A 25,614-nucleotide genomic window follows, 5' to 3' on the forward strand; every position below is an offset into this window, starting at 1 on the left:
CTATCCTTATTTAGTTGGAGAAAGGGGAGATTTCTGCCTATCCACTTCTCAGCATGACACTGTTTGAGTGCATCCTCACTGATCTATAGACTGCCAGCTGTACAAACTCCTCCATGAACACAAGTCTGTATGAGTGGGACCTTCAATCCCACTTCTCAGCACAACTGAGAGCTAATATGAGCAGAAGACAAGGACTAGGCAAAAGGGAAAAAGAAAACAGCCAAGTAAAGAAAAAGGACAAAAAAGCCATACAAGAAAAGCCATATAGAAAAGAGAATGTGGGAAAACAAAAAGAAGAGAGGACTGTTATCTCCACAGAGAAGGAGCATAAAATAGGGAACGATTTAGAATAGGTCTTGAGGAACCAAATAAGTTAAGGCCTAAGCTTCCTTCAAAACTTGAACTCACTGAATCAAATGAAAAGAATAATATTCCTTGGATTCAAAGAGGAATATTGATGGGCCAAGAACTGAGAGAGGAGCTAGTAATAATGGAAATAGAAAGACGGAGAATTATGAATGTACAGACATGGGGAGAAGTTGTTCTATCAAAGGAAAGAGGGCAAGAGGGAAGGCAACACTTAGCTGGAGCTGGAGTTCAGAAAGGAGCAGAAGGGATGGACTGAGTGACTACATGGACAAGCAACCTCAATGAATAATACAAGGACTGCTCCAGAAATAATGGCTCGTATTTCATCACGTTGGCCCATGACATCAGAGGTGGATGTTGGTAGGATGGCAACAGAGACTGAACCTTCACAGCAATATTTCATTAAATTTTGCTGCTGTGTGACAGATGGCAGCAGAGAGGCAGCCTGACAAAATGGCATCTGACATGGAAGTGCGGATGAAGCAAAGGTGTGTCATTGAATTCTTCCACATGGAAAAAAATGGCACTCATTGGCATTCATTTACACTTGCTAAGCATTTATGGAGACAAAACAGTGGAAGTAAGCACTTGAGGCAGAAAGCGGTGCATTTCTGTAGTGGCAACAGTTATTTTAAAGATGAGCCATGTTCTGCAAAGCCACACATGGCTGCCACAACACAAAATGAAGAACATTTCAATCTGTTCATCTGCATGAATTTTACTAGTGCAGCAAGCAGGCTTTTGCTCATCAGCAGCAAAAAAGCACAGTCAGTGGTGGTGTTTACATTAAAAAAATAGTGTTATGTATCTGTTTTTATTGAATTTGCTCTGTCAACTACTGTTACAGTGCTCTTTGTATCTGATGTAGTTTCCATGGAAATAAATAGGAGGCATTACTTTCAGTGTGACCATGTTGTGAATCTGTGAACGAAGGATACCACATTATGGTTGAAATAGTTCGTTTGTTTCGTTTTGTTTTTAGTAATTTCTTATTTGAGTAAAAGGATCATTGTTTGTGTTCTTCCTACAGATGCATTTATAATGTATGTCAAAAAACCTGTACACCAAGTAAATGTATCAATGCATTGAGTTAATATAGGAAAAGAAGTTTTAAAGTGTGAACTCTACGCATTTTCCTCTCTTGATTTCTGTTATTCTTTTTATTTCAGTTTTCTGAATTTCTTTCATGCAGTGGCAATATTCATACCCTCTCAGAAGTAGAGAGAAGAACCGGGTCCTGAACAGAATAAACTAAGCTAATATATCACACCAGTGATATGTCCTCTGTCCTTTGAAAGATCCTTGTTCACCCTGATAACTAACACCTTTATGGGTTTAACTCTTCTATAGATCTGACGACAGCTATTTGATCACATTTCAAGAACAATGTGTAATAAATATTAAAGGACTGTTCCTGTTTTCTTTTAAGTAAGTCACGGAGAACTAATGAGTTCTGTGGGCCTGGGAGCCCAATAGAGAATGGAATTCCAGAATGAAAAACACAGCAAGAAAATAAATGCTGACTACCAGACAGTTTGAATGTCCGGAAGCCAGGGTTACTGTGAAGCGGAGATATTTTGAGATCTACCATGGTATATGAAACATAGATCATCCAGAAGAACTTAACGACTTTACGTTGTCTCAGCTGATGTGGATTGATTATATAGTGAAATAGAAGGAAAAAGGCTTTCTTACATTTGTTTTTTCAAACCTGGTGCTGCTTTTTCCCTCAGTGAAAATTTGCATGTTTTCTCAGAGCCTGTTTCTTTCTCACAATAAACAATGCAAAGCCCTCCTGCCAAAAAAATGTCCAAATGCTAAGCAGTTGCTATTATAGTCATTATTATAATAGCAACTTTGAGCTATGTGCTTTTAAATTATAATTATTTTTACAAAGGTTTTTATATGTCTTGATTGCAGTAATTATGGTTCTATAGTAATAAATGTGTATTTAAACAGTCATGTTAGATTATTGCTCCAAATAAACAAGTTTCCTTAACTGAACTTCATACAAATGAATGGTTTTCTTTGTATTAATCTGATTTGCTATTCTAGCAACACACTAGGATATATTAAAGAGCTGATAAACCATTGTTTCATTATAGAAATAACTATGAATAAAGATGTCAAATAAAAAGTAATGTTTCATATGAAACGTGTTTCATGCAGATAATACCAGATTTTAATTTAGAAATAAGTAATGCTCTTTGGATTTGCTTCTCTGCCCTCATTTTGTTTAATAACATCTCAAAGAAAATAAAGGAATGTAAAAAGGAAAAAGAATTTGAGACCGTGTGTGTTGTACAGGCTGGGACAAGCACTACTGATAAGCCTGTACCCTGTGTAAAGAGCATCCCGTACAAAGAGCAACTGAGAATGCAAGAAATGGGCTTTTTTTAACAAGCAGTACAGGAGAAAATAAAGACAGAAAACTCTTCAGGCAGTGAGACACCCACCAACAGCACTATGTTCCCAATATAGTACAAATGTGACATCATTGCTCTGTTGCTACCATGGCCAGTAACAGTGCATGCTTCCAGCAGGGCTTCCCTGCAGGATGTGCAGTAGCTCAGTCAATTCAGATGTTAGGAAAGTTTACAGCTGTTCAGAGAAAAAATTTTAGAAAGATAAATCAGGAAGAGGTAGCAGAGAGAGAAAGAGGGATGTCAGACTCTGTCTCCAGTGCTGTGCTCTTTCCCAACTAGCCACAATGGTATGTCAACTTTTCAGCTGAACCTGCCTGTGTGTTTTTTGCAAGCTATGGGAAAGCCAGCAAACCTGCACTGTACAGAACCTTGGGTCTTAATCTCTACCAGCTGCTAACATGATCCCATTAGATTTCTTACAATGACACTGTCCCCATCCAATCTCTCAACCCTTCCTACAGCCCTACCTATACATTGCTGAGAATTACTCTGTTGTATATTCAGAGTTGGGATAAGACATTCAGAGGAAAAGTTCACGAGCCGTATTCTCCGCTGGCTAAACTTAACTTCCCTTCACCCTTCTCCTGACGCTGAAAAGAGGCAGTGCTGTCAGTTCCAACGCGCATTGTGCAGAGAGGCCCAGGCAGCCGCTGATGCTGAATGGAGATACTACAGGTCTGTGTTGCTCTGCTGAGAATTGTCACTGAGCAGAAAGGAATGCTGTGTCTCTATTGCACAACTTCTATCTGAAAAACATCAGAACTCTAAAACATAAAATCACCATTATTTTCACAGCACAAGACCTCAAAATGTTGGAATGAAAATAGCCAACAGGATTTCTTGGCCAACTTGAGTTACCAGTGCTAAGACTGTAATGGGACTTTGCTTTTAAACTATTCTTTTGTCAGAAGAGTGATATTTTACAATAATCATTTAATCTCCACCATCAACAGAACATTTCACAACATCTTATTTATTGACAATTAATTTTGGCCAAATATTTGTAGTGTAGTAATCAGATGCTATAATTGTGACGATAAATTCAAGTTCAGAGTAACCAGTAGATGGAATTACCTACTAAAAGTGAATAGCAGCAACATGCTGTGATTTATGTCCTTGACTGGTCTTAGAAGATGTGATCTGGATTCCTTTATGATAAAACAAAACCAGATCATACAATCCAAGCACTACCAGGTGTTTAGGCAACAAAAAATTAGTTAGCAATAATTCAACTTAATGTTTCCGCAGTGCAAATATCAGTAACAGCTACAGACCCACAGATCTCCTTATCGTGTGTTGTAGCAGAACACAACCTATGTCTTCTTTGATGCATGTAGGGCACACACAAGTATACACATTCCAGCACACTATCTCTATTCAATGAAAGTGCTAACTTTCATTGCATCATATATTAAACATAAATAATGTATATTTTTCACATTTGGCTGGCAAAAACTGAAATATTTGTCAAATTCCTCTGTGCTACACAGATCTGAAAGCAACCAAAACCAAAAACTAATTTCTCATAGTCATTTCAGCATGGTCAAAAGAAGAAACCCAAGAGCCGATATAGTATCTCAGGAAAAAAAGCATGCCATTGTACAGTGGAAGTATTTAGGAGTCTAAGGCTGTGTCTTAGATTTGCCAACTATTTGCTAGTTTGTACGGATTAAATTTAACCTCTAAGAGCCTCAGTTTCTTCATTGGCACAACAGGATCTAATGGTTCTAAGCTGAGTTGGATCTTGCAAGAGAGTCACATATATTCTCATTTCGTCCAAATTAATTGAAGACTGGGGACATACCAACATAAAATTTACTATAAATAAACATACACTTTCACAGGCATTTCATTTCAATTTTATCACTGTGGAAGAGATTGCATGAAGTTTCAATAGTATTTAACTGAGCTTCAACCTAAAACTATGAAACTTTAAAGATACTGCCAGCGTTAATTGATAGTGCTGATTTGTTAATGTGAAGACCGGATTACTTGGGCTGTTAAGATGCCTGTTTCAACTGGGATCCATACACGCTCAAGCTAGGTTTATTATCCACTGAGAAATGGTGTGGAATGAAATGGAATTAATTGCTTCATTTCCACATCTTGCATTTGCTACTTTTAATTTCCCCAAGGTTTTCTGGATAGCTCTATTAAGATGAAAATAACAATACCTTTTGTTTGAACTGCAGCTTCCATTTTGATATCTTCACTTACTTTACAAAGACACTTATTTGCTTTACAAAGACACTTTGCCAATGTGCAAAGTACGTTTACTGGCAGATTTTGCTCACCGCAACATAACAGAGCTTGAGTTTACCATGTGGATCCGCACTGCCTGTATGGAAAAGGCTCAAATTAATTTGACCTTGCTCTACCTGTGCATCTCCTGCTTTCCCAAGAAAGAGCTGAAACCGAAGCCCAAAGCACAAAAAAAGGGTGCTGAGCTAGATTAACTACATAGAAAGGCTTTTCATGGCCTTACACTGTTCCTTGTCAAGCACATGGGAATGATTTTGTCAATGTGACATTGATGGTAACAACTTGACTGCTGCTCTGTTACTCTGCAAAATGTTCTGATGTTTTTCCACATTCTTAGTGTTGCCTGGTTCAATCTAAAGTCTATAATATTCATAGAAACTTCTATATTTTAAGTTGTTGTTCCTAGAAACTTATAACACTAAAACTACAGATTAAAGCCCTTAACCAGTAACACTTTAAATCTCATCCTAGCCCTAGTATTAAAGATTGTATATGAAATCCATTAAATCTGTTGCGTATTTAGAAGGTAATTCCAGTAGGTGCATTGTAATTATGTGTTGCCAGGAGACACTGCATTACTAACTGTGACTCATTCATTGTTACTGAGGAACACCTAAAATACATGTTTATTATAATGGTACTGTAGCAGTAATATACTGGATAGTAATCTTTATATATTCTTTACAAGTTTCCTAATTTCACTATCAAAGATAAGCAGATTTATAAAAGGAATGGAAGTCAGGAAAGAGAAGAGGAAAAAAGAAAGAAAATGTTGAACACGCTGCCAGAAATCCCTTAGCATTCTATTTTTCTAAGCACAGTTCAACAGTATCCATTGCTCATGAGAGCAAATAAAAATATCACTGCCGAAGTTAAACTAAGCTGTAAGACTGCTTATTGTCTGTTTATGTCTTGTCAACATTGAATAGCTAATTCTCACAAGATTATCCTCTTGTCTTACAGATTCAGTTATTAATGAAAGTGCTAAATGATGGCATACTTTGGGATCACCTCACTTGTGTCCTGACCTCACTCCAGTTAAGGCAACCGTAACATTACCACCCATACAAACACAGAGCAAAGCAAAGTCCTTATCTGGGTGGTGTCACAAAAAGCACACCATGCTCCACAAGGAAACATTAAACAAACAGATCAAGGCCAAGGGTCAGGTAAGAGGTCAATTCCCATCTCCAGGCAAGAGGGTGAAAATATTTAAAATCTGCACCGGAAAAATAATGACAAGATGGACATCTAAGCTGCCAGGTATTAAAAAATGCAGCATGTGGTTTCTATCCTTGCAACACAAGCTGTTAACAATTTTTCTTGCTTTTTAAAATAAATGAATACAAAATAAGGTCATTCAGAAGTTTATTTTCTCTCTTGTGAAGCCTAAGATCAAGATTCCATGGTTCTCAATCCAAACACATGCCTTACTAAGCATGAGTATGGATGCATTATACTGTAAGAACATTTTTTCTTTATGTTATACACTATTGCGTGAAGCACGTTTTAAATCAGAAAACATCTTTGCAAAACCATCACTTTCACTATGTGGCAATTACGCTGCTCTGAATTTGATCTCTTACCTATTCTTGTGTGTTCAGTGTGCTCAGTGTGTCCGAGTACTTCTGCATACTTAAAGAAATCGTGAAAACCCGCATCAGCTGTAAACAAACCTCATAAATGTAATGTTTATTGTATGTTTATATAAATGTCAATTTATAGATACACAGAAAAATACAAATACATATAAATACAAATTGACATATAAATGTCAATTTATAGATACACAGAAAAATACAAATACACAGAATTCTGATTATTGAAGAATTAACCGACTTGACCATCATTTATAATACAAATGTTCCTTCAAGAATTGAAAACTCTGTGGGAATTCCCCTGACTTGATTCTGCAAATGTCTTTTCAATAGTGCAAATTTTAAAATACTAAAAAAAAAACGAAGGCCAGTTATTTCCCAAAAGTGGATGTTTTACGCTTTTCACCATTCATCCCATGCTATTGAAACAGGTTGAATGGGGCTTAGCATCCAGTGAGTTTAAACTGCTGAATGGGAGACAGGTCTCATCATGTCCTTTGATTATTTACAGGAAATGTACACAGAATTATAGCTGATTGTGTTTTTCTTTACTCTTCACAGTGCTCCACTTGCTTCTGAAAGTTATGTCTGGTTCCAGCCCTGGGAGAAGGGTGTTCATGAATAGGTGTCATTAAGGGTTAGAAAATACCTGATAGCATCACATCTTGCTTCTTTTTGGTACAAACTGTCATGCTCATGTATCATATCATTTATTTTAATGAGCACAGAGACAGCGTTATATAATTACATGGAGGCTTTGCAGCTTCCAGCCTGCGGAGCCGAATTGCGAAGTGCTCAGCTCCAGTGCGTGCGCGATCCTCGGTCCTTCCTGGGTTCTGATTTTGCATTTCTAATGAAGCTGAACTGACAAAGCGTGAAAGTGGTCTAAAAGGAAAAACAAAGAAAACAACCCTGTTCTCACTGTGCTGAGGCTCATCAATATTCCAGCAGCTCGGCTTTCCCCTCTCCCTGATGTCCTTAATTTTTTTCAGAGCTGGGCTGACAGTCTCCTCCCCTTTCCTTAAGTTGCAGTGATAGTAAGTTGCTGCATTCCCCAGCCCATGCGGATTGTCAGTTTTCTGCCTCCCACTCGCTGAACTGTGCAGCTCTGCTGTATTTGCTGGGAAATTCCAACCTGGTCTGCCAAAAGTGCGTGGAACCCCACAGGTCTGGAAAGGTGAGCGGACCCTCCACCTGCACGGGAGCCCTCATTTCTCACTCTCCTCCTTTGTATGTTCCTTAATACAATTATCCTTCTGCCTATAACCGTGTTCTCTCCTGACTTTAGCACTGAATTGTTACAGAGCACATTAGCTCTGTAGTGCTCCATAGATTAGCTGCATGAAGTGTACAGGGAAGAAAAGGCATGTGGAACGAATCTGTTTCTTGCAAAATAGAGAAAATTAATTGCTCTGAAAAAACCTTACATGCAGCGCTCATGTTCGGGCTGGAATAAGTACTAATGAAAATGTTTGTTGCAATCTACAAATGTTTTCACTCTCTAAGCAATAAAGCATGTATCCTTCTTTTAAAATTCACAGAGAATGCTGTGCCCACATGCCAGTCTCCAAACATATGGTAATTCAAAAGCAGTGATCGAATCTCTATAAAATCAACTCGCTTCAAGATGATATTTCCTCTAAGACATATTGTTTCAAAATCTTTTGTATTTATATTCTAACTGCTTCCTAAAGGAGAAAAAAAAAATGTTTAGACATTCAATTTACCAAGATGTTACAGTTAAACTGTGTATAAGTGGAGACAGATTTCACTGGAAACTCTGTACATAGATGCAAATTTCTGATTTCCTCATAAAAAAATTCTGGTATATTAACACTTCGGAAAACCAGATTCTCAGTCTGGAAATCACCTTTGTGCAGACTCCATTATGAAATAAGCCAATACCAAGCAGATGTCAATATTTTATTCTGAAACAGAAAATAATTTTTTAATATTAAAGTATTTTATGGTTGACTCAGAGGCATGATTTCATAAAATCAGACAGTATGCCTGCAGTTGCTGGACATTACATGCAAGGAGAACTTGTATTACAGTTAGGAGCAACAAGCTAAGTGGGATACAAAATATGATGCTTTACAAATGTACTCCAAATAGCTTATACGCTTTAAAGATGAATATAATCAACAAAAAGCTGTCAAGGGCACACCTTCTAAACAGCGGCTGAGGGATGAGTTAATTATTCCTGCTGTGTTTTGCCATGCGAAAAGGAGGAATTCAGACAATGCAGGCAGCCAGTTAGAGATATCTGAAGTGCAGAACGTTTTAAATGTTCCAATGCAAGCAAAATATTTCTCTCCAACGTTTATAGTGAACGTGAGCTGGCTTTTTTTCTTTTATTTATTTTTTTTTTCAGATGGCAAGGGTTTCCTAGTCAGTTGGGAAGTAAACTTGACATAGAGTTTTAGACCTCATAGAGCTCTATACTTCCAGGAATAGTAACCAGTTCATGTTACTCTATATCTAGGAATCACAAAAGAGGTTACTCCTGTTTTTTACAGAATGACAGCAAGTTCACTTTAACTTTTTAAGACACAGGATGCCTATCTGAACAGAACATAAAATCCCTCCTTCTAAGAGTTCTTCTCACAGTTGATAACTTAGATAATACAACAAATACAAGTTTTATTGAAATAGAAAGAACACCTGCTTCCATGTAAATATGTGGTTAATCATTCTTCTGAAATCTTATTGCAATATTTGGTATTTCTTTTCTTACAGGCTTCTCCAGCACTTCTTACAGAAAAGGGTCCCCCATTTTTTCTGAAAGGATTTTGATAAAATTAACTATAAGAGAATACTTTTTGCAAGATAAATGACTAAAGGTAACGGAGAAGATCCCAAAACTGGAAGTAGGATGGAACGCTTTCAACAAGGAGTCCGGAAACGTACACTTTTGGCAAAAAAAAAGGTGCAGAGCATAACAAAGGATGATGTTAAAAGTTACTTATTGAGGAATGCCTTTGTGCTCTTCACCGTTGTTGCTGTGATTCTTGGTGAGTCATTTGTTCAATAGGAATATTCTGTTCTCCACTGCATTTGACAATGACAGTTTGCCTAGATGTTTTGCATTACAAACGAGATCCCAAATTCTTCTGCACTGATAAGGATGATGTTACTTGGAGAGTTTGGGCTCTGACAGCTGCATGTTGAAGCTATGGGAAGAGACATTTTAATTATTGTAGTATTTCTAAGAAAAACTGTGGGGAAAGAGATCAGATGTTTTATGGGCCTGTCTGAAGAATTAGGCTCAATAACCGTAACTGAATATACTCAGCAAAATCATTTTCTGCCCAAAGCAGGTTCAGCAAAATGCTCAGGATGTAACTTTTATTTACCCAGCCTTGTCATAATTAACACTCTGCAATGACTAACAGAAGTCCTTAATGAATGAAATGGGAATGAAACATTAACTTACTTCTAAGCAAACTTCTATATCAGAGCCTCAATCTTTTTAGTTTCCCCATGACGAATGCAAACCAATCAAAAGTAAGTGCAAGCTTACGCTTTCTCTGTTGCTCACAATCTCACACATGCATCTTTCAGATGCAATTGTGGCAACAATAGAAATGCTACCTCTTAAAAGAACTGCAAGATAACAGCTGATTAAATGCCTTTTTAGAGTGTATGGAGAGGAATCCAGAACATCAAGCAGCACTTAGATTAGAAATTCAACAAAATGTTAGTTTAAAATATAGTTACACATTTTATATTTACATTAGAGACAGAATCATCTGACAAAAATATGCAACTTTTAACTAAATAATTACTTTATATAACTATATAATCACTTCTGATTGTTTTACTTTGAATACAGAATGATTTTCTAAATGACACCATATGTTCCGTTAAGTACTCACACTGGGAGCAAGAACATCAAGGTTTTATCATCCTTTCTTTCTGTTTTCGTTTTTTAATTAGCTTGCAATTTTAAACTATGAAACTGCTCATCAAAACTCAAATGTTTTACTTAAAGAAAATCCTTTACTTAAAAAAAAATCCTATATAGACCCTAATGTCCTTGATGATGCTGTTCTACATAAATCTGCTTGCTCTATTTTTATATCTTTCTTAAGAGTGGAAATTTTAGGGTTCTATCATTATTTTTGTTTGATACCAGTACTGCTGGGCTATTTAAAACTACTTTCAGTAGTTTTTTTTTTTTCAGGTCTTTTTCTGGGAGAAAATTATACTAGATTGTGTAAGGATAAGATCAGGTACTTTGTTGCTAAGATAGAAACATCATTCTCTCATGTTTATCAATGGTATTTGATCAAAAGTACTTTTCATTCCTAAATAAGAATTTGCTCAATGCAAAAAAGTCCCAAAACATTAATACTGGGGATACAAATTGCAGACATCTCATCTACAATGGTAAGGAAAGGCAGAGCAAACTAGCCAGGTTTAGAAATGCGATGCAAACTCAAAGCAATACAATTGATACAAATAACAGAGAGCAAGAGCAAAGAAATCCTACATTTTTTTTCACTACCATCTGGATCAAGAGTGATTTCCTTAAGATTGGCAGTGTAGGAGCAGAAACGTAGGCTGCACAAGTGTGTTTACTTTTATTGCATGTTCCAATTAGCTCTAGAGTACTAGTGACAAACATCTGCCCAGGCCTCGGCTACCACCTACAGCCAGGGCAAAATATAGTAAGGCTGGAACTCAAGTGGGAGAGCTGATGAAAATGTGCAGCCTCCAGTGACTCAAATGCTCAAATTATGCTCACAAACCTATAGACTCCTCTATCTGCTGTAATATCTTAAAAGAATCTTCTCATCGCTTTAGGAATATTCCAAAATTTTCTCACATGGGTGGTGTAACTTCACGTTACATGTATGATTAGAACAGCATGTTCACACTTGGCAGTTATAAGAAAGTAAAACTTTTTTGGATAATTTTTCACTGTTGTGGAATTATGCAGATATTGGGAACAGTTGGCTCGAGAGTTTGGAAAATATTCAGTGGCTGTGTGCATCTGTCTAGTTTGGACAAAATTCTTATCAGTTAGCTGTTTGATGATCTGTGCAAAACCAGATGGAGGGCCCAATCCTTTCCTAGCAGACAGCAATAAACACTGTGAAAATAATAACCCATCAATTAGGACTGCTGATTGTTTCATCAGAGATGCTTGGATGAGAATGCAGGTAGAGACCAAATTATACTCAGGTAGAAAATCTTTAATGCTTTCTGTAATCTGCACAGGAAGAGGACAGGAAGATTTTCTAGGACTGTCAGTCCAGCAATTTTCAACTCCAGAAAATAAAAATTTTAGGTTAAATGAAAGCAACATTTCTTCAGAAGCATTTACTTTAGGCTGCTTTTTTCTAGGGAGTGAGATGAAAAAGCCCACTTAGATGAACATTTCTAACTTCTTTGCTGAGTAGGATCCATGCTGCTAGAGGTGAGGTGGATAGGATCATCTGCCCTAGCCCACTTCCAGGACTGTATCTTGAAGCAAGTATTTGAGTTTGTTGGGTGAGTTTGTGTCTGTGGAAACAAGCACTTTGTTATGAAGCAGATGGCTGCAGCATGCGGTTCTTTGAGTACTGATATTTTACTGACATAGCAGAGATTTTGTAGCATTCTTTTGAGAAGGAGAAATACCACCTCAACTTCTGCAAGCAGTCCAATTCTGAACTAATTTCTAAAGTGAATTCAGTAGCTGCTCTAATACAAAAACAGTATTTAAAAATCTAATTAGGAATGTTTCAGAAGTTAGAACTCTTACTGAGGATTGCTCACACACTATTCTCTCTTTTCTAAAAATCTCAAGAAAGTTTCTTCCAACTTCTCATTTTTCATAGGTAGGTTCTGTCTAGTACATCATCATCAGTATCATAACTTTTGTCATTTTTAGAGAAATTTAAACTACTTTCAAGACCTTTGTGAGACTGAGAAAAACATGGTCAGCAAAGTGAGTTACAACTATGTCTTTCAGATTCTGCGGTCTCAGCTAGAAATATTAAATTAGTTGGTTTGTTGGTATTTTTGCAGTGGATGTTGGCAAAAGCCAATAAATGTTTGAGGTGAATTTAGGAAGCTGACTGTTGGTGAATTCAGTGTTGTGATGACCAGTGTTGTGATGACCAGTGTTGTGATGGAGCAGTTTAAGGTAGGGTAGATGTCAGGGTGGTTCATGGAAAATCTGCAGGAAGTCTTACAGGCTTTGAAGTGTTAGCCAAATTACTGGCAGAATCTCAGGGGCTGCCCTCTCTCCCACGCTACTTCACTTCATCATCCTGTCCCCAAAATGCCTTCCTTTCAGATGTTCTTCCTCTAGTGGACACTTGATTCTCTGCTACCAACCTCCTATTCTTCAGAAATGCACAGAAGTCCAGATTTTGCACTGGCAGGACTTCTGAATGCCCAAAAATATCTTGTAGAATCTGAACTTGTGCTAAAGGAAAGATCCAAGCTCACAGAGCTCCTGGGAAGCTGTTCACAGAAAAATACTATTATAACCAAGGGGTTCAGTGAACAAGGAAGTTGCGGAGCAAGTACAATAAAAAGTACTTTCCGCATAGAGATGAAGCCACCATAGCACCATTCAAGAGGGATGGAGATGGAGCTCGTTTTGGGAGCCAGTTTGTGTTTCCAGTTACCCACCCACCAAAATGAGCACAGCGCTGGCTGCATCATGGCATGCAGTCCTCTGTAATTACTGAGAATCTCACAAAAAATGTGAAATGCTGATAGGTGTATACAAGATCCATTCTACAACAAGTGTGTGCCATGTGTAGGATCCCAAAACTTTCTGATGTCCTTTTAAGCAAACAAACAAACAAACAAAAAAGCAGTTAAAGTGTAAGATAAAGATAGAAAACAGAGTTAAATGAATCCTGCAGATGATCCTTCATAATAGAGAGTGCAAAATAAAAAGGAAAGAAAAGCCTAAAAGATCTAGACAGCGAGAAGCTGTGCAGAGTAGCAGATTCTACTATCTCAACATGCTACAGGTCCAGACAATAATTTAAAATGAGTCCTAAGAGGTGCAAGTGATACATTGGTAGACAGAACCTCTGGAAAAAAAACAAAAAGACAGAATCTTATACTTTGAAGCAATATATTTTCTGCTACTGGTAGATCCCCTGTACCCACTGAGGAGAAGGGTATTTGACCCTATTGCACACTGATAATGTGCGTGGTGACAGTGCTGACAGCAACCTTGGTAAAATTTGCATGAGAACAAAGCAGAGATCCATCACTGTAGGAGAAACTGCTGTGGGAGGTGAGTCCTGGGTGAGAAAATATGGTAAACATAAAGAGAGAAATGTGATACCAGCAAATGGATAAAATGTATACAAGTCAATCAAGATAGCTTAAGGACAGCTAGGGAGAAATTAATTCTATCTTTTATGAAGTCAGAAGCTGTCTTTGTCCCAGCATTTTCCTGAAGAACCTACGCTACACAATGGCTCTTTCTTACCATGTGAACCTTCCTAGCAATGTATTGAAAACATATATATAACAATATATTTCTAAGTAAAGCCTTAATTCTATTTGAAGTTTTAAAGTATTTATAGATTTGTGAAAAAAAAAAAACAACAAATAAAATAGAACCAGACACCATGTCATCCTTAATACGGAGTAACACTTAAAAATTCGAATATAATCCTTTTCAAAAGGAAGCATGGAAGTACAAGGACCTGTCATTCTGCTGTTTAGCAGATGGTAACAAATGGCAGACAGTGAAATATGAACAGCGCACCAGTTAAGTGGTTACTTGTAAAATAAAATTATGTACATTTATTACCAGAATCTTAATTTCTTATCATACGCTCTGGTGTTAATGAAACAACCCAGCACTACTTGTCGGACTGCCATATGCTGTGCAGCAGTGACAATACACGTGGCTGCTGAATCACAGCTGTGCATTCAGTAACAGTGCAGATATTAACAAAGGCCAAAATATGCTCAGCATCACCTTAATACGTTATTTGCTCTTATTTGACCAATCAGTGGACTTGCAAAGTGGTGCCGAAATGTAGCATTTCTGGGTGATCATAAATCAATCCAGAGAAACATCTATTCACTGCTTTCCTCATACAGCTTGTGAAAATGTAGGCATTAGCAGCTTCTTCAAAACTCGCACTAGAAATTCAATTTAAATTGATTTATTTAATACTGCTTTGTACAAAATGGATTTCAGGGCTTTCCTGGGTGGAATGCAGGCCATTAACAGAGACATATAGTGTGTTTATGCAATTTCTAAGAGATTTATTAAGAAATTTGACTGCAGTGCTTGTAGAGTATGGTATCGTGCCATCAAAGGACGAGGTACAACAGAAACAGTAGCAGTTTGAAAGACCATCAAGAAAGAGTTTGTAGTTTTGTAAGCATCAGAGAGATCTAAAGAGAATTTTCAGTGGCAGATGAAAATTCAGGGCTGTCCAGTTCTTTCCACTTTCCTGTATGTGTGCTGCAGTTACTGTGGTGACTGCAAAGTGGTACAAAATCATACGCAAAGTACCAGTGACTTGTATGCTGAGTAAATGTTTAACCTCATTAGATTCTTACTAGCACCCTAACTACTGAAACAGTCAAATCAGTAGCCATCTGCACTGGAATGCCTTTCAGTTGGCCAAGATGAAAACATTGTCCAAGATATCATATTCAGTCATTTGATAACTCCTGAAGTGTTATTTTTTTTGCTTGAATATTCTTGAATAATCAAGTGTCTAAAAGTTTGTAAGATTTACAAAATGAAAGAAAAAAATAGTTTTCATTTTAGGTGAATCAAGATAAATTGTATTTGAAAGTGTACACAAAACAATATGAAAGAGATACGGAAATTCAATCTTCTAAATTTTAATAAGGCTGCTAAAAATGTAAGATACAAATGCAAATATTCTAATAGTTTGTACTATAGCAGTGACTTTTAGATCAAGATAAGTGGCAGCTGCGAGATACTGACATTTTGATTATTTCACACTTTCTTTAAAAAGTTAGCTGCATAAAATAGTCCATAGAGTTACATTAGTTGTGTGTATATCTTGTCCATTCTCCCAGCTCTTTCTTTTCCTGTTCATTACATTCTCATTTTGTATTTCATTCAACTTCAGATTAGAACTCATTATCCTTGGCATTTATCATATTTTGTTACATATTTATTGCCTAGGCAGTTTGACCTTGACCTTTGGAGCAATAAGACAAAGTAAATGATAAATAACAGAAAAGGATCTTAGAGATTTCTACTTTGTGCACTAATTTCTCTGAATGAGTTTCTCGCAGAATATACCAATGTTGATAATGTGTATTAGGAAGCAACTGGGCTACTGATTATGGAGTTTTAAGTTAGATCATAGACACAACAAAAAATAAAGTATATAGAATACAGAAGAGGCTGTGAAAAATAGACCAGGAACAAATGAAAATTATTCAAGATAGATATTTGTAGGTGCTTGATTACTTTTTTTTTAATTGCATCAACTCTGCAGAGTTGGAATTGTACTGACAGCGTGTGTATTTTTAATTAACATAATGAAAACTCAGAGTATTTAACTTCTAAAAGCCATGCAAATGTTTAATAATAGATCCATTGAAATATATATCAGTGAAGAGAAATGCAGTTAAAATTGGGAAGGGAGGCAAAATCAGAATGATGAGAATCAGAAGGGTAACGGAGTGTTATTCTTATCCTCTATAGATGTACTTCCATGGGTTTTTTTTAGCAGTTGTTACATTCAACTTTTGAATATTGTTCAATTCCATAAATGGAAGAAACACATTTTTTTCCTTTAAATTTGACATGGCTACCTACCTCCTATTAGTACTGGTGTAAGATCATAAATGGAAATCAGCTTAGCAGTTGCACTCTGTGTGCTTGGTTTTTACCATTTCAGTAACCTGGCACAACTGAAAATTCATTTCTTCCACAAAGGTCTATAAAAGATGTGACTTATGTGATAAACAGTATTTGCACTCAAACATAAACTGCTCCTTCAAATTACCTCTAGTAAATATTCAGTTTTTACCATACACAAGGGACAAATTAAAAAAAAAAATGACAAATACTATCATAGTGTGAATATAATACAACTGCTAATGAAGAAATTCATAGGAGTGCTAACCAAACACTACCAATGAATTAAATTGCTGCATAATTTTTGATGGCTTTTGAAATCTTTTTCACTTGGGAATGCATATATCAACAAACAAAGAGTTATAACCCAGTCCTCCAAAGCTTAAAATTTAAGTAAAGGGAGATAGCTGTACATGGAATTCAAAACTCAGAGCTGAGTATTTTTTTAGTACATGGTTGAGAGCTAGAAGATTTGAAAGGTGACACCACAATTCTGCAAATCAGATATGTAGCTGATTAAAACTTGACAGGAGTTAAAATAATCATGGCGGATATTTCAACCCAGTCAAGATCCAGAAGCATATGAATCATCACCTTGGGCATGATGTGAATGGCTCTTGAGGAACTGACTTGCACTTTTCCATTCAAAAGATGAGTTTTAGGATGGATTCTACCATTCCTTTCGAAGTTGGGCAGAAGGAAGTGCAAGATTGAAAGTTATATGCCAATATAACAAAAGGCAGCATAATGTTTTATCCTAATGGCTAAAACACTGATCTACAGCAGGGAGACCCAGGTAGTGAGGAAATCATTGGAGGAAGAACAGTAACATAGGGTATTCCAAATCCAGCTAATTCTCTGCATATATGTGTTGGTTGTGCTCAGCTTCTTGTTCTCCAGTACCGAGATTGGATATAAGAAAATTGATGCTTAGATCATGGCAAATCTGAGAAAAGCACAGGCAGAACTGTGAAAAGCTAGGAAACTTCAAAAAAGAAAAAAAGGGAAGTGCCCATGAACTTTATAGAGTCCCACAGCTAAGCTTTTTTATCTAGAGGGACTTTGAAGGTCATAATTTGCACTGAGGTGCTTAGTGATTAAGCACTGTTCCAGGTGCCAGTTTTCCTTTGCTGTTTTTGTGACCTTCCATTCTGAATACTTAGCAGTGAGAAGAGAGATGTCGCAATTTTCATGGAAGTTACATCCAAATCAATCCTCTTTGTACAACATTTTCAGAATCGCAGACCACCCACTATACCCTTTAAAGTACAACTCATAAGAAGTCAATCAATTAAAAGGCTCATGTGAGTCCTCTTTGCAGTCAAATTAAATAAAGAACTTTTTGAAATTCGTATGTTGAAAGAGGCTGTTGACTGGTGAATAGAATGGATGGAAGATTCTAGATACAGGTAGTTTCATCAAAGTCATAATAAGATTTTTAGGTGGCTCAACTGAAAAAATCAAACTGACTGAAAGCATCCTAACTATCTTTTTGAAAAGACGATAGCATGATTCCATGAATTTCATTTGTGAACCTGAATTCCTTATTGAATATTTAATATCCCTGTCGAATACACTTTCTTTCAATAATAAAGGATCACAGTGATCCTTAAACCCAATATGGCAGCAGTCTTCTATTCCACACATGGTAATCCTTCCTCTCAATTCTGTCCAGGTTGTTTGCATGTGTCACCAAAGTACAGGATAAGAAATCTTTAAAATCTTCTGAAAAAGTTTGCCGTGTGAGTTATGTTCCATGACCCAAGCAGTTCTGGCACAGGCATATCTTGATTCAACAAAAACTTAATCCTCAGTGGCAAATACCTCAATTACAGGTTTAGACTGTCAGTGCTAAGTTAAATTAACAGGTGGTTTTGTAGGAATAAGAAGTTGGGCTAGCTCCATAGAGATACAAATGCGTAATTCGAGCATCCCACAAATGATCATATAAAACTACACATCAAGGAAGCCAAGCCTGCAAAGGAATATTTTCTAATGTATGTCTAAGGTGGAATTAAAAAACACAAATAAAGGCAACTATCAAGGTCTAACCTCAGGCTCTCCCTTAAACTACACCACACATTCTTCAGAGTAGAGCCCTGTTTTTTGATTTTGTTTGCATAAAGTTCTTGGCACAGAGGGATCTCAGTCTCATTGACTGCAATTCCTGAGTGTTTCTGTACTGTAAAAAAGACAAAAGATTACTGATGGGCAGATGGGACTGTTGAAGAGAAGAGCAGAATTTGGTGAGTTTAGGGTTATGTCAGCTTTCAGTTGATGAAAAACAGACAACAAAGAAATGCAAAGGCAAGAAAGGAACTATGTAAACTTTACAAGAGACCAATCCTCTTATCTATTGGGAATTACTCTTTATGGGAGTGAAAGTATGAACATTAGTTAAGAAGGTGGAGCAGCAAAGTAAAACCAGGCATGAAAAGACGGTTATTACAGTAACATTGTAGAGCACTGAACAATACCTTATCATACTTTACAAACTATAATCTATTTGACCTGTGTTGGGTATGCCTTATCTTTTGTATAGCAGTGAAAACTTCCATTTCAAAACCTCTAGAAAAGCTTTGCGATTACTTGCCTCATTTTTAACAGCAGAAGAGAAATCAAAGATAAAAAGTAAATATAGAAACAGTTCAATTAAGACAAGGCAAATATTGAGAAAAAAAATGTGAAGACTGAGAAGTCTAAGTTGAAAAGAAAGAGAATTATCTTTTGAAGGTGTCGTCAAAGAAAAAAATCATCCCCTGACTGAGGAAGTAAGGTGAACGAAGCAACTACCTGAGTAACACCGGAGTCAAAAAGAAACAGAGGACAAACGTCAATTTCTGTTTTCATTTTTTTAATATTTATAACAGCACTCATATGCTGTTATATCTTCGGATTTGATATATAAAGTATTCTGGCATATGCTGTGTTTCCCAAAGCAGTGATTTTACTCGTTGCTTAGTTAGAGCTATAGAATCACAGAATGGCTTGGTTTGGAAGAGACCTCAAGGATCATCAGGTTCCATTTCCCTGTTGCATGTAGGGTTGCCAACTGCTAGATCAAGTACTAGCTCAGGCTGCTCAGGGCCCCATCCAACCTGGCCTTAAACACTGCCAGGTATGGGGCACCCACAAACTCTCTGGGCAACCTATTCTAGCACCTCACCACTCTCTCAGTAAGAAAATTCCCCCTGACATCTAATCTAAATCTCCCTTCCTTCAGTTCAAAACCATTCTGTCCTGTCCTAGCACCATCTTCCCATGTAAAAAGCTGATTTCTCTCAGGTTTATAAACTCCCTTTAAATACTGGGAGGCCGCAATGAGATCTCCCTGCATGCTTCTCTTTTTCAGTCTGAACAAATGCAGTTCCTTCAGCTGATCAGTTCTTACAGCTTCAGACTCCTCATTCCCACTGTAGCCTTTCTGTCCACAATATCCAAGGAGGGGCTGCTGTGCTTGCAACAGTGCAAAGGTCCAACCAAGGCTGTCAAGTCCAGGCCTCTCTGCATTGACAAGAAATCTTGAGCCTCTTAATTTTGAACTGTAAATTGAGTGCTCTGCATATTTTAATCTGGTTATAAATGTCTATAAAATAAATCACAAATTACAAAATGCCTCTGGATATTTGAAATTTGCAACTGAAGATTGATGTCTGTAGTCCAGAGTGGTTTTTGGAAGGTAACAGCACTCACTTGAAGTAAACCTTCAAGGCTGGGTTCAGGCACAGTGACTGCAGCACAGCCTCTGTGCTCAGTGTAGCAGGCAGCACCATGCCACTCCTGCAAAGCCTGAGCAGCAGTAACGCAATGACTTCTCCCATGATGCAAGGAACAACTCTGCAATCAGTGCAACTCTAATGTCCAGAGAAAATCAATGTGCACTGGAAAACCTCTCTTTACAGCCTTAGAATTCTATTCAGGTGGAATGTGTGGACATCTGCTTCTGTTTTCTGATCTTCCATAGTGGGAGTTTCAGCTACAGTGCTTGATGGCAACCTCAGAGAGTGTCAGGGTTGTGTATTCATGAACAGTGGGCTCAGTAGCAGATAGGCAAAGACTTCACCATACCCTTGAAATGCTAAGCCTGCCACAGCCACTGTGTACATTGGTATCCACTTGCACAATAAGCACAGTGCATCCTGACCAAAATAAATGTCTTTTATATGTGGATAAACCAGGTAGTTCAAGTCAATGTTTTGTTGATAGAACTGTCCCATACTACAGTACCACAGGCTTCTCTGCCCCAGTCATGTCTAGGATATTCAGCTCTTTTAAACAGGTTCCTTCTTGGCTCCCTTCATCATATCTCTCTAGCAAAGGAGAGAGTTATCTGTGTCCAAATTAACTCATACTCTTCTACACTATATCCACCTGCAAGAGCTCCTTGGAGCACTGCTCCTTAAGCTCTCTCTTGTATCGGCATCACGCAGTTAAAAGTGCAAGAACGTATAACACAGCTGATATATAAACTGCTATAGATGGGAGATCTTCTGTCAGGTTTGTGTCAGATGAAAACTGTAGAGAAAAATCAGCTGGTTTATTAAGCATGAAACAGCAAGTGCATGTTGAAAATAATTCACCCTCAAAAGAAGACATTTAAAGGAATTTTGAGCTACCTATTAGCTCCAGTTCTAGATAGCTATAGACGAGGAAGAGTAGCTGATGAGGTTGCTTAAAGGCATGCTTTTATGATAAATTAAGTCAAGGAAGTAAATAACAGAAAATTAACCTCAATTTAAATCCTCAGTATTAGACGAGTACATGTGCACAGAAGCAATTAAAACTTAGATCAGCTTAAATTGTAGCTCATCCCTGGCTGTAGCAATTTGGTGCTCACCACAATATTATCCCCCTCAGTTTGGTGCAGTATGTGCCCATCCTTTCCTGTTTGATGCAGTATGTGCCCATCCTTTCCTGTTTGATGCAGTATGTGCCCATCCTTTCCTTCAGCGCTCCCCATCTACAGCACTTGGAGTGAATAAACTGGAGTCATCTCTTCTAAACCAAGGAGATTTGGGGAATGAAGGCTCATAGAGAACTCTCAAAGTTATCCCACCAAATACAACTTTTGTGAAGGAGCTTTAAAGAGAGTCAAAAACTTCAGGATAAAAAAGAGTTGAGGAGATGTAACAAGACAGCACTGATGATTACACAATGCAAGAAATAGTTCTCAGATGCTTAATAGCAGTAACTCAGCTGCAGACCCAAACTGAATGACCAAACAAAAGTAACTATCTAGCTACTAAAGAACAGTTAGCACAATAAGAGTTAATATTTAAAATATAATTAATAAAAATGAAAAAGTCACTAACAAGAATATTGCTACAGTATGCAAATATGTAATACTTAGGTTAAGTCCTTAGCATTTAGGTTTATCAGAATGGTGACAAAGGGAACATATCTTCCTACTGACATAAGGAAAACCAGAAAGCAAGGAGGGAGCAGGTTATTATATATAGGTTATGGTCAGAAGGTTTAATTCAAAATTATGAAACAAAAAAATCAAGAGGTTAAGAATGACTGTGATTTTGTCAGCATCTTAAAGTATTCCTTATCTCTAGAGGGATTACTTACCTGTTTGTCTTAAATAAATACGGTTGAAGTCTTATCTGAAAATGGTTTTTAGATGAAAAGGTGTCAGAACAGAATGGTAAATTAAGCAAAAACAAATGACCCAAAGAACAGAAGCTTTCATTCCAGGGCTCTGCAGGAACATAAGAATGAAATGGTTGTGCAGCTAACAGAAATATACAATGTCCCATTAGACTGGTAGGAGCCTGATTCTCTCACTGGCTCTAGCCCAATTTCTGTCATAGAACAAAATGTTATTTGCTTGCTGGTTACAAGGTTTTCTGCAAGATTGCACTTAACAGTGATTATTTTAGCGACCACTCTACTTAGTCTAAGGTACTCTTTTCCAGTTACGTTGATATTTCCTATTTCCTACTAGAAAAGATAAAGTAAGTCTGTACCTAATTTTCTGAAGAAAAAGAGCTCATTAACAGTGACTTAGGATCTACTGGTAAAAGGCAGAAGATCTAGAATAACCTCCTCTGGAGAACTTGCTTTGGAGGAGGTTGGATTAGATGAACTCCTGTGGTCCTTTCCAATCCCTATGGCTCAGTGATTCTGTGATCTCATTTAAAGAGCAGCTTTTTCCATGTAATTTGTACACCATCTAATGATTTCCTCTTGACACAAGTCTGAGTGATTTATGATCAACTGAAAAGGCAAAGTGCTAGATTTTGTACAAATTTTAAGAGAACACAGACATTTAAAGAATATAAACTCCAATAAGTGGTATGGCTTTATTTCCTGTGTGTTTCTGATATAAGATAGAGAAGGGAACCTTTTAAAGACTCATTTTAAAACTGAGAATACTTCTTCAGCAGAACTGCTGCTATTGTTCACTTAAAAATATTTTGCCATTTATTGGAAGCTTCCTTTTTTTTTTAAAAAAAAAGAAGTTATCAGTTATTTCAATTAGAGAAGAAACTCATCCTTCTCTCTTTATTAAATTTTTATATCCAATTCTTTGAGATAGGCTAAGGTGGAAGATAAACTTCCCTGAAGTTCTTGAGTAAGCACTTAGGTCTGGGTAAAGACCCATCTATCATCTTCTAAGAGTTATGGATCTTTTTTTTTTTTTTTTCCCCCCCACTGATGTGGTGTTATAAATACATGTGTAGATGTGCAATCTTTCTTTTTTCTAAGCAATATAAAGTATCATGTGAAACAGTTTTATACCAACGTGAGACCAAAGCATTATGTAACACAGTAAAGAACATCTTCCTTTTCTTCATGTAATACTTTAAAATTAATTTTCAAATTTAAGTTCAGAAAGTTATATTTAAGCTGACAACATTCTGGCAGATCATCACATTATTTTTGTAACGACCACATACAATAAAAAAAGAGCTCCATAACTAAACTGTTCATACAAACTGATGAGCATAAAAATATTATTTTTTAATTGCTGCTTCCAACCCTGAATTTTAACACTCAATTCATCACATTTTGATGTTAATCCATTTAAGAAACTTCATGTAAAAGGGTATTTGTCAGCAATAGTGAAAACTATTGTTTCTTTTCTGTTACTGCAGCCGTTTGGATGTTAACAGCCTCCACCAATTCATCAATATTTTCCTGCTTTAGTAACAAGAAATCTCAAATCATACCTGCCATTTCTGCCATTTCAGTTCCATTCTCATTACCAGCAGCATTATTTTCCCTTCTGCTCCTTTCAACTTTTAAATCCTCTCTTGATTGAATTCATGTAAGCCGAATTTTAATTTGAACAAATACATTGGTATGAAAATGCAATAAAATAGTTTAGTTAAAAGTTTATTCTGATTGTCATCAGATTTATCTGCAAAATGATTTTCCATAAATTTGAGTTCACTGACAAGTACACTTCAAAAGCCATATTTTTATAACTGTCACCTGATTTGCCTTGTTATGTATAAATTGCTCTTTTGTGCTACTTTTTACACATGTACAGAATATAGCTCCTCAATTTAAACAAACACTACAGATTTTTGTCCAGAAAACAAAACAAAAGAAAACAACAGATTCTGCTGAGAAATCTTCTATTTCTAGCAATGTAGAAATGGTGCACCATTTACTGTTTGAGAGGTTAGGCTCTGATACTGTAGATTAGTTGTTCCTTTCTGTTACAAAGGGTAGACAGAAACCTGCCCTACAGGTTGTGGCAGCATGTTTCACACAAGGATTTGTTTTGTTACAATTTTCAGAATTAATCAGGAACTTGAAACTTTTGTTGAGAAAAGCCTGCTCCATTATTTACCCTTCTCAGTCTTGATTGTGGAGTACGCTAATCAATACAACTCTTACCAGACACTGCTGTGGATGACTGTTGAAATACTGCACATTTTCCAAAGGTTTAATGCCTCATACTGAATTCATTTTGATACCTTGTTGTAGTGTCCAGCTTTAAACTATGACTTTATGGTGTTATCTAATTATTTAAAACCTGTAAGCATTGGCTCTGAAAAGTGAATTAAAAGAAGTCAAAGCTATCTTAACTACTTTCACTTTTTGCTTTCCAGACCATACTTTTTGTTAATAAAATATTGACAGGAAGAAATATCCAGTATCTAAATATTAAACTCAGAATATAAAAAGAGATTTCATCTTCATTTATTCTAAAATTAAGAGAGGCTAATAATATTGTGCAGTTCTGCTTTCATTTTCAGACTACAATGAGAAAATCATTTGCTTAAATTCCTTCTGCTGCTGCTAAGATCACTATGTTAACACAACATTCAGAGAGATCTGTAAAGCAATTACTGCTCTATTTTATCAGTAGGGAAACTGAGTTAGAGAAAGGTTTTTATGGCCTAGGCATGACTTCACATAAATCAACAGTAGTGCTAAGATTAAGGCTGAAGAATTAGTAAATATCAGATGTCAGCCCAGGTCACCAGGGCACATATTTTCCATGTTGCAGCATTATTTTCTTGTAAATTACAGTGTTGGGCAATACTGTAATTATGCACAATGCACATTAGGACAAAAAAAAGGAATACCACCAATAATATTCATTGAAGCAGCCATCCACTTGGGCCCTGATTCTCTCTTAGCCAACATTGTACTGCTTGGACAGTAGTGGATGAGATAATCAAGCCCTTATAGTATAGCATAAGGACTAGTTCTTATAGCAGCCTCAGAAACCCTCACTAACTTCAGTGAGGCTTTGTATTAGTGCAGAGATTAATCCATGTAGAACTAATTGCAGGACTGGAGCCTAAGTAAGAGACTGGTCTAGCTCTATTTGCTTGTTATCCAGTTGTCAAAATGTAGTGCTCATTAAGTGAAGAAACAAAGGGTCCAGATGGATTCTTTATGTCTGAGAAGTGTGTTTCCCATATAAAAAGAAAATAATTATTAGCACTGCAGTGGAATTTAAAATCTTAAAACAAGGAAATTGTAATGCAGGTCTGCTGAGGCCCTTCTGCTGTTTATGGTTTACTTTCACTCCTAAAATCATCTCTGCAAAACACACTATGACTTCCTGGGTCCACAAAATATGAATGAGGATAAAATAAATGTCCTCTAGTCCTAGCACTCTATTCCACAGCATGATCTCCATGCTTTGTTCCAGTTGTATTCT

At 36.8% G+C, this 25,614-nt stretch overlaps 1 protein-coding gene across 1 annotated transcript in view; it reads left to right on the forward strand.

The window, feature by feature from the left end:
• SLC1A3 (solute carrier family 1 member 3) overlaps positions 7,444-25,614 on the forward strand; it is a 60,342-nt gene continuing 42,171 nt past the window's right edge. Inside the window, exons 1-2 of the mRNA XM_021381070.1 lie at positions 7,444-7,832; positions 9,395-9,669. Of these exons, the coding sequence (XP_021236745.1) occupies positions 9,489-9,669 (181 nt within the window). The 5' untranslated portion in view covers positions 7,444-7,832; positions 9,395-9,488. The remainder of the gene's footprint in view (positions 7,833-9,394; positions 9,670-25,614) is intronic.

This window comes from Numida meleagris, chromosome Z (genome assembly GCF_002078875.1).
Source record: "Numida meleagris isolate 19003 breed g44 Domestic line chromosome Z, NumMel1.0, whole genome shotgun sequence".
In the NCBI taxonomy this organism is placed as follows: Eukaryota; Metazoa; Chordata; class Aves; order Galliformes; family Numididae; genus Numida; species Numida meleagris.